At 40.2% G+C, this 10607-nt stretch overlaps 1 protein-coding gene and 1 long non-coding RNA gene across 2 annotated transcripts in view; one reads left to right on the forward strand and one right to left on the reverse strand.

Annotated features, from left to right (window-relative positions):
• The window catches only part of RORB (RAR related orphan receptor B), a 165705-nt gene extending 159244 nt beyond the window's left edge, over positions 1 to 6461 (reverse strand). The window contains exon 1 of the mRNA XM_068667236.1: positions 5935 to 6461. Coding sequence (XP_068523337.1) covers positions 5935 to 5941 — 7 coding nt within the window. The 5' untranslated portion in view covers positions 5942 to 6461. The remainder of the gene's footprint in view (positions 1 to 5934) is intronic.
• Positions 6462 to 6609: 148 nt separating this feature from the next.
• The window catches only part of LOC137848531 (uncharacterized), a 38533-nt gene continuing 34535 nt past the window's right edge, over positions 6610 to 10607 (forward strand). Inside the window, exon 1 of the long non-coding RNA XR_011091410.1 lies at positions 6610 to 6776. This is a non-coding gene — a long non-coding RNA (uncharacterized lncRNA). The remainder of the gene's footprint in view (positions 6777 to 10607) is intronic.

Below are 10607 nucleotides of genomic sequence, written 5' to 3' on the forward strand. Positions count from 1 at the left end.
TGGATTAGCTTATATACTTGTATCAGAGGCAGAAACAGCTGTCATTCTGTTTGCATAAATTTCCAGCGGTATGTGTCTGGCAAAGTTAAGCATGAGCTTTTTTATTTTAAAAATTTATTTTAAATATACAGCTCCAACATATACACAAACAGCAAAAATACAGAGGGCCAACATTAGCATCCACAGGACCACTCAAATATATTGCTCAATTAGATAAGAAGCAGGCCATGACGATAGATCTATTTTATTGTTAATCATATGCATAAATAGGAGTTTTGAATATGCTCATGAAAGCAATATTAGAAACAAACAGGAGTGGCACAATTCAAAATGCACCTTCTGTCTGCCACTCATTCACACTGTGTGATGTCTTATTCTTAAAGCTGCACTACAGACTTTGCCCAGACTGCAAACAGAATCTGAAGAAACAACATTGAACTTTATAAACATGAATCACAAAGAACAACATTTTGACATCTACACTTTGTCTATGAAATTCATTATGGAAAGCCCCAAATGTGTTAAATGTTCAAAGCTGTTAAAATTACTCTTTAAAAACTGATTTAAAATTCAAATATATCAGGTTCTTTAGAAGAACTTTGTTGAAGTTGATTTAACAGGTTTATTACTAAGCTCAACATCAAGTGATTTAGGACAGTGTCTTAAAAGTGTAAAACACAAATACTAATGCAGTACTATTACATCATGATTTTATATGGTGCTTGAGTATATTAATAAAGGTATTTATTTACTTTGACTATATCCAGTTATTTACACAACTACTTGTCCTGGTTTCAGTTAGAACAGAGTTAATTTTCTTCCTAGTAGCTGGTAGAATGCTATGTTTTGGCTTAGGATGAGAAGAGTGCTGGTAACACCCCTGATTTACCATAAATGCCGTTATAACACCTGTGGTTTCCCTCATTAAGTGCCCAGAAGATAGAGTCATGGGTTGAAAGGCCAGCATATGGGCTACGGAAGGGCTAGTTAACATAACCTATTATACTGGTGCACTGGTAAAGCTCATTCCTATTCATCTGATGATTAGTTCAATCAATATTTATTCCTGTGTGCTTCTTTTGTCTTCAGCTACAAAGCATGCATTCTTCGATTTCATATCACAGACTTTGTTTTCTGTGAATTCACTGTATTATGTGAGAAGAAGAGAAACAGTTCACTGGATCGTTTGGAAATCACTCATTTGTTTTTGTTTTCCTGTATCAGGTAACCAGTATCCATACCATGGTGGATCTTAATTCCTGGAAGTGCTCAACAACATAGTGCTGTTGAAGGTATACTTCATTCATACATTTCTATTTCATCCATCCAATAGGCACATATCAATGTCACATATTACAGTACACAAGCACTCTACAGACTCTGCAGTAGTTAGCATATTTTTACCAGGAATTCTGACTTCAAATTTATCCAGAGTGTATTTTTATTTTTTTTTGTTCCTGGTATATTTAACCTAGAATATTGATATATTTTAAATAAAAGACAAATTAATCTCTTAATGCTACCATGACTGTATTGTCATAAGTGTAAATCATATCAAGTTATTGCTTATCACTATATTTACTTATAAAAGGCCAATAGTGGATGTCAGACATCTTCTGTAAAACAAAAGAGAAATCATCTCCAGCTAATGGACATCATATTTTTGTCAGTTTTACATTGCCATATTTCATGTCACTGGACTTCTATTTATCAAACAGAATTTTCTCATTAAATAAAATCAGAAAAAATTTTTTTCTAAGGTAAAAATTATAAAGGTAATAAAACAGATATAGTTCTATATTGTAACTCCATTCTCCCTTCTCCCACCTAAACACTGTGGCATAATATAATAATAAAAGATTATTATTGCACAACATCCTTTGTAGTGTAAATACACTACAAATCCAAGTATTGCAGAGGTACAAATAGACTCTTGTACTTCAGATTTGATTCTTGATGATTCTAAAAAGACACCTGTCATGCTACATGAACAATACATGAACAATACATGTTTGTATTTTCTATCATGTAATGCAGTTTATTACTGGCTCATAATTTTCTAAATACTTACTAAAAATTGACCTGCAAAGGCCTAACACCGGAAACTTGATTTTCATCACACTTCAAGGAGTCTCAATGAAGTCAATAACATCATTCAGATAAGTACCAGTTGGGTGCACCATGCTGTGATGACAAATAGGTTCTGGTGTAATGGGGTAGGGTACTAAATCTGTCAAAATCTGTATTGATTCTGTTACCACTTTTGTTTTAAATAGTCAATGCATTTTTTTTTCATTTTTTTGTTGACACCTTTTAGGATACTTCTGCCACATATTCCAAATTTAGTCACATTTCTTATTCCTAGAATAACTTTTGAAATAGATTCCATTTGCTTTAATGAGTGTATGAAGATTTATTAAATAAAGAGCTTAAATATTTCTCAGTTATCCAGACTATTTGTACATGTTACTTAATAAGCTCTCTCAGCAATACTGCAGATAGTATTTGTTTGATTCACACTTTGCTAATTGCTTACAAATATTCCAGCAATACTAAGAAAACAGAATAAATATATAACATTATGTTATACACCAACAAGTGTAAACTACACATAAAAACTTCCTTAAATACCTCAGCTTAGGGGCATCAAGGAATTCCATTTCTTTAAAACATAAAACTCTTTATAAGATTCACAAGTGAAAGCTTCAATACTACTTTTTCAATAAAGGAGTGCTCTATATAACTGTTTTGATGTCACTTTCATAGCTCAGATAATTGTGATCACAACTGTTATTTATTTATTTATTTTTTTTTGTCTGCATACAGGTAACAAGTGCCAAGAATAAAATTAGGTGATTTGTAAGATTTTATCCACTTAAGTATTTCTGCTTGCATTAAATACGTGTACATAATGCATTAGCATTCAACAGCTTTAACTTTGCAATTGAGTTTAACAAAAATTAAACTAGAAGATAAAACCTAAAAGACTTGTTTTCTTTTTTTAGTTAAGCAACACACTGATTTTAGAGCACTGTATAGCTCTCTTTTTCTAAAACTATTTTGTTAAGTGCATTTCTACATTTTTTGTTAAGTACATTCTTTATCCCTTCACAGGATTTTGACAGGAATGGAAGGTTGGAAATAACGAGGTCTCTGTTGTACAGTTATTATAAGTCTCAATCTACATTTTATACTTATACTTTGAAACGGAAAAGACATCAACTTCCAATTTTTTCCAAGGGAAAGATATGGACCTACTATGACCATGACTGCATTTACAGGACAAGTGTTCAGCCTCCTGCACCAGAATATTGTTCAACTATAAATCAGCATGGCTGTGTGTCCTCAAAATAATTTAAAGGAGAAGTAGCACTGCATGCTATTATTCTGAATATGGCATGACCAATGACTATAAATGTAGCATCACAACATCTGGGATGTGCTTCAATGAGGGATGCACTACCATGGGATGGCAGAGAGCCTACAACAGCCCAGTGCTTTGGGATGCATCAATTCAAACTGGAAATTTTTGGCAGCTCTTTGGCCTCCAACTCTGATGTGCAGCAGGTGAACAACCACAACAAACTCTGCTCACCCTAGACATGTTGGGCATCAACTGTAACTCAGAAGGATCACAGCTTGGCTGGGAAATTTTTGGGGAAAACCTCACATATACAAGAGAGCTTCTTCCTCTGACCGTAACAGTGAGTAAAACAGTTGAAAACTCATTAAACCCTTTCACAAGAACATTTATAGCTCTCTAAATGCATTATTTCACAGAAGCTTGAAATCTATTATGATATTTATTTCATTTATTAGGTTAGCCACATATGCAATGGACAGATATTCTGTTAGTGTACAGTGTTCTCATCTGTTTGATTGTGTGTAAAGTACTGCTCTCATCTCGATGTACACCTTGTGTAAAATATCAGTTCAGTAACCTCTTGCACAATGAGTTCTGCACAAGGCTGGAAGTGGCCTGTTTGTCCCTCCACCCCAAACCATTTTTCCACCACTTGTAAATTCCCTGCTGAGCAAGTAAGCATACATGAGACATGAACACAAACAAGCATCTAGTGCTAGAGCATCACACCTCTTCATGGATGGCAGCTGACAGCACAGCTCAAGGGGTGTCAGAGGAGTCAGAGACAGAGGCAGACCCTGTGAGTGATGCAACCAGGTGTGTTGGCAGATCCCACTCCTTGTCCCCAACACATGGCTGCTTGGCTGGACACAAGCTTGTTTTAAAGGAAAGGGTCAGAGTAGTGAGACAGCATTTCACTCCTTGCTTGTTGGTAGCACAAGGGGGACAAGAGGACAGGGTGGCTGTGCCTTGGCTGGCCTAGCTCCCCAGTACAAGGGAAATGGGTACCCTGCCCAGGGGGCACAGGCAAGCACATATCAAAAACAAACAAAAAAAACCTGAGCCACTGACTGGTTCTGCTCACAGTGAAGACGCTTCATTAACAAAAAATTGTTGCTGCAAAAGGAGACACTCTACAGACTTGAATGTGTTTCCCCCTCTCCTCATTTCCTCGTGTTCTTATGAAAGAAATACTGTTTAGCAAGTTCTTGGTAGATGCCCCAAAGCACAAACCCTATCTTCTAGGAGAGGAGGGGGAAAGAGGACTTTTTTGTTTCTCTGTGCAAATGTCAAAGTTTGAATTTCTACAGAGAAAATTACACACATGCATGGTTTGTTAGTGCTGTTAACGAATTCAGCTAAAGGAGCAAATATCCCGTATGAGAAAATCCTAGTTGTTTCTAGTGTGTGCATCCCCATTAAACAAACCAGAAACCCAAGATCTTTGCACGCAATGGGGATGTCACCCCGAGCATGTTTTGCTCCTTGCAAGCCCTTCTTCTCCAGCCCAATACCTCAAGACAGACTACTTTTTGCCACATTATCAAGCAAATGAGAGGAAGGATGGGGCACTAACGGAGCATGGAGGATGTGGCAAAGGAGGTGTGCAACCCCTGTGGGTGTCTGAGGCTGGCAAGGATAGTTCTTGCCTGACCCAGGAGAATGGGCCAGTGGAGTGCCTGCGGAGTGCTGCCCGGCCCTGAGACATGCAGAAACAATGTGCCCCCGTGTCCTCCGTGCCCAGCAGATAGATGTCCCAGCGCGTCAGACACAGCAGGCAGCATGTGGCCCAGTGGCACTCTCTGGACCAGCTGCCCAGCAGCTTGGCGGTCTCCTGCCAGTGGGGATGCTCTGCAGTCTCCTGCAGGACCTCCCACAGGTGAGGTTGCAAGCTCTGGGGATGCAGAAGCAAAGGCTACCAAGGTAAGTGGTAGAACATGGCTGCACAGGGCATTTGCTTGGGGGACCATGGAGGAGAGTTGCTGGCATACCGAGGGGGATCCCGGGAGACACATCCCGCCCCTTCTGCCGCCCCCGAGGAAAGTGGGCCCCATGCGATTAGGCGGCTGGTGAACAGCGTGAAGCCAGTGAAAAGTCCTGAGAACAACTTTTTGGGAGGGAAGGGAGAGCCCTACCCGTACTTGCAGACCTGGGACCAAGGGGCAGGCAGCTCCTGCGGTACAGACCACCTGCCGCCGGTGAGCACGTCCCGTGTACAGTTTTGGGAGTGTTTAGGGGAGTGCTTCAATGCAGAGACATCGGTAGTCGCTTCCCTCCCTCCATCCCTGCCCTCTTCGGCCTCAGACGACTCCAGACTTCCTCGTGCGGCCCTCGGGGCACGTCAGGGTTGTCCCTCACCCTCCTGCGGCGGGCTCTTCGAGCTTGTCCCCGCGGGTGCGGGGAACACGCTGAGAGCAGCCACGCCGACAGGCAGGCGCGACCCACCAACTTTATCCCTCGGACCCTCTCCCTCGGCACAAAACCTCCTCTCCGACCCCATCCCCGGCCGTTTCCCCGGAAAATAAGAATAAATAAGATAAGCCGCTCCCCACCCCGCCCAGCCCGCTTACCTCGCATGGTGTTGGCGACTCCCCGCTCCGCGCAGTCATGAAGCTGGGAGCCCGGGAGCCGCACCACGAAAATCCCGTCTCAGCACCCGCGGAGGCGGCGGGGACCGCAGCTCTGCTCTGCCGGGAACACCATCCCTCCGAGGCGGCTCGGCGGGGCGCGGCTCGGCGCGGAGCGGCTCCGCGGACTGCCCGCCGCCGGGAGAGCTGCTCGGGGACGGCCGCCGCGCACCCGCCCGCCAGTAGCGGAACCCCTGCAGGGGTCGCCGGGGCCGCGGAGCGGCGGCGGCTCGCTATTTGCGAAGTGTGTGTGTGTTTATGGGGGGGAAGGAAATGAGGGAACGGAGTTACGCTAGGAAAAAAACAACAATAAAAAGGGAAAATGCACGGACAGAGGAAAAAGAAGAGCGCGGAGGGCTGCGGGGATGGCAGAGCATGTGCGCTTTCACATGACACGGGCGCCCCTCGGCAGCTCCCCGGTGCGGATTTCCACTGCGCATCGACAGCGACGCGCGGAACGGGAGAGAGAGACCCAGCGAGACCGCGGCCGGGAGGCTTATAGAGGGGGGCGGGCGGCGCCGCCGGCACGGCCCCGCCCGCTGTCAGCGCCGCCGCCAATCGCCGCCCGCCCGGCACCGCGCCCGCGGGCGGCACCGCGCCGCTGCCGCCAACCCCGCACCGGCACCGGCACCGGCACCGGCACCGGCACCGGCGGCGCGGGGGGCTCCGATCCGCTCCGCGCCCCGCCGCGCCCCTCTAGTTCCCCGCAACTTTTACCCGTGGCGGCCGGGGCTGGGCGCGGCGGTGCAAAAACGAGCGTGGTCCTCCGGAGCTTGTGGAGAAAGGTAACAGGCAAAGGAAAGCCCCTCGTTTTCTTTTCTTTTTTTTTTTTTTTTTTTTTTTTGGCTGGGTAGGGGTGTGTGTGTTTATGCTGTGAGGGTGCCCTGGGAGGAAGGTTAAAGCGTTGACCCCGGTGAGGTTGGCGCTTGGGAACTCCGTTCCGTTTTCCGACAAGAGTGGTAAAGTTTGGTGGTGAGTCATTTGCTCATGAAAGAGCGAACCTGGATGTAAAAAGCAGTTTATTTTCCCTCTGTAGGACCAGCAGACAGTAGCGCAAAAACCGATTTGTTCCGTGGACAGCGGGATTTTCACTGAGTTGTACCCCTTGCTCTGAATTAACTGATGTTTTCCCCATGTTTTGCTCATAAGAAAAATGACTACGGACTCTTTCCGATTTTTTTAATTTATTTTTTTAGAATTCTTTCCATGTGGTAAATCATAGAATACCATGACAAGCCATCTCTGTTGGTCATTTTAAAAATAAGTCCCTAATGCCAAGGATCACAGTTTCTATCTCCAAGCATAACATAAAATTAAAAATAAAAAGAAAAAAAGAAAAAAAAAAGTTTTAACTGAAGTATATCCATACAAAATTATTCATATCGACCTCAAAAATTAAAATGGGATATATTTCAAAGAGAGATACCTTTAAGATAAATATGAACCTGGCAAAGTAAATTTATTCTTTCCTACATGAATTATGAGATGAAATTCTATCAACCCTGTTGTACAAGAAAACAGAGGTAAGATTTGTTATGCTCTGAAAAAGTTAAGGATCAGTACAGAAAAAAAAAAGGCATAGTGATGCTTCCACTGTTCATGCAAACTAGTAAAGCTTCAGTCCTGGGAAGAATGTGAAAGGTTTGCAGGAAGTAGTCAGACTTTTTGCTGGTCAGACTCTCAAAACACTTGTTTGAACTGAAGCTGAGAGAGACATGAAGAACCTTTGCCAATATTGAAAACATTTAAATTTACCTGATCTTGGTGAATTTTGTTTTAACTGGATTTGATGTGGTGAAGAAGGGGTTGGTAAAAATCACGCAAAGCAAAACAAGCAAACGAACAAAAAAACACACTGAATTCCTGAGATATTACAAACCTAATATTCATGACCATCTGATTTTATTTATTTATGAAATCTTATGTACTGCAATGCCCAGCTCTTTTTTTTTTTTTTAGCATTTGCTTAGGGCACTTTCTTAGAATCTTGTTTACAAACTTTTATCAATTGGTTTTATTTACTCCTCTTGTATCAACAGACCTTCTAATACTTTCCATCTTTTCTCTTCACAAGAATAGGTATTTCCAGTGGCATATTTTCTTTATAACAGAGATTTTAGCAGGTGTGACTGGCTGCAGACAGGACTGTCTAAAGCATTTTCTTTTGTGGATTTTCCCAACAGTCTTCTCTCCAACCTACCCATGATGAGCAAAATTTCTGAGATAACTTCAATAAAACAACACTTACACTTCACTTGACAAAGAAAGTTAGAGAGCATGGGAAATATATCTAATCTTTTTAGTGTGTATAATTTACCTAACATCTAATTTGGAATTTGGGTGCAGTGTTAATTAGCTTCTGGCATGTGCTTGGGGCTTTAGAAAAACAACTAGGAGAAAGAGATACTGTATCTAATTCGTGCCTGATGTACTGCAACCAAGACTCTTATTTTTTGTGGATGTCCATGTAGCAGCCATAACAAAAACAGAATTGGAATAGGAGTCAATGACTTTTTTTCCATGTTTTCAATCTTGTCTTTATTGTCCATGCCAATCTGACTTTTAGATGTAATTGTTTTAAAGCTACATCTTAACACCAGTCTAAACTTTGATAGGTAAATAACAAGCTTTCTACTTGCTAAACAGTGCATACAGAAAACCTTGCTCTACTGCATTAAGTACTAGTACACCCTTATTTTGAATTTATATGGTTATTTTGACAACTAAGAAAAATAAGCCAAAACTGAATTGCCTGTATTCTCTCTTAATTTGATTTTGATTTTGTTTATCAACTATATATTATATATATATTTAAATTGACAAAAATAATTTAGCCTTTAAGGCTATTTCAGCCTCAGATAATTTCAGCCTTGAACTTTTTTCTCTCTGCTGTATAGAGTGGCAATTTTTATTTGTTTTCAGAAGTCCTTGTAGAATTTTGGTTCACTCCTCTGTCTTGATCTAGAGGTTGATACCTCTGTCTATGTACCCAGATGTCAGAGCTAACTTCTTCATCAGCTGTAGCAAGTTGTTACATTTGCCATTTACTCTAATACTTACGATGAGATATTGTCTGCTAAGCAAATGTAGGGTTACTGAAATCATTCTACATCCAAGTAGGTGAGCAAGACACAGGAAAGCTGTGACCTGACTTCATAGAGGAAATTGGCATATTTAAAAATTTAACACATATCTTAAGTAGTTTAAGATAAACTGAGTTGTATTCATTTATTGAACTCAGTGTTCTTGGAGGATAGTACTTATCTTAGGTTTCAAAGATTACATGGTATTTCTCGTTTCATGAGTACTTCAGGGAAAATGTTTAGAAAAAGCGAGGCTTAAAGAGTTAAAATATAATGAATATCTTGTTTTATTCAGAATGTTAACTAATGCTTTCAAAAAATATTATTGCTATTATATTGCTAATAATGCTAATATATTTACACTAGAAGCTATATAATGAGAAACTGCCATTCCGAATTCTCTCTTAAATTAGCACCTTTTCCAAGTCTGCTTGAATGACAAATATTTAAGACAATATTTAGTTTTATCATTTTAATCATTTCAAATGTATTCATTAGAACTGTATCAAGTTTTGTGTACTATAGTTTTTTAATTAAAAATTTTTCATTAAAAATTACTGCTGCAGTCAAAACAAACTGTGTCCATAGGCCCCATTCTATTCCTCTGAATAGGTCAATTTCCAATGGCATTAAAGAAAGCCAGATCCATCCTGTAGGCAAAACTAGTTTCTTAGGTTCAATAGAAGCAAGATTGGTCACACTTTTCTTAGTCTCATCTGTCTCTGTGGTCTCAGTGCCAGACATTACTAACTGTATGTAAGTCATGAGACAGAGTTTCTAATTTTGCATTTTATGACTTCTGCATGGAGTTATTGAAAGACTCGAGAATCTGAACTTCTCCCATAGATTCTTCACTTCAAATTCACTTTCTAAGTTCTTTCTCATTGATTTATACCTGCATGCCTTAGATAAAGCATGCACATATTCTGTTTATGTGCTATAACCTCTCATAACCATTATAAAATTTCAAACATTTTATAGAATATTATTTAATTCAAGAACTATGTGTTTTTTTCTGAAGTACTAAAATTATTTTAAAAGCATCCCTACAAAGTTCTGACACATTCAGAAACAATATTCAGTAGCAGAAAATCTTTAATTATGCCAATTTAGCTTTAGAAGCTAAGATTGTAATGCATAATGCATGACAGGATAACCAGAAACCAAAAAAAAATCAGAATAAAAAAAAAAAAAAAAGGAAACAAAACAAAACATACTTGATTATTTCCTATGTTTTGTGAGAAGTAATCTCTAGATTACAAAAAAGAATGTCAACTCCTATAAATGCTTCATGACATTTAAAATACGATGTTTTATTTGATACCTCAAATTTATTTTAAAATGTTCATATTTGATTTATTTTCTTACAAATATATTGTTTTTCAAGTGTTACTGAAGCCTCATTTTCTTCTGCATTTTCTTCCCTGCCCTGATGGCAGAACTTGTACAGTGATTCATACCTGCTTTAAGTACATTGTCAATCACTAGATCATTGTATAAAATGTCTCAGTGAAATATATCTGTGGACAAGAA

This window comes from Anas acuta, chromosome Z, assembly GCF_963932015.1.
Source record: "Anas acuta chromosome Z, bAnaAcu1.1, whole genome shotgun sequence".
NCBI classification, from domain to species: Eukaryota; Metazoa; Chordata; class Aves; order Anseriformes; family Anatidae; genus Anas; species Anas acuta.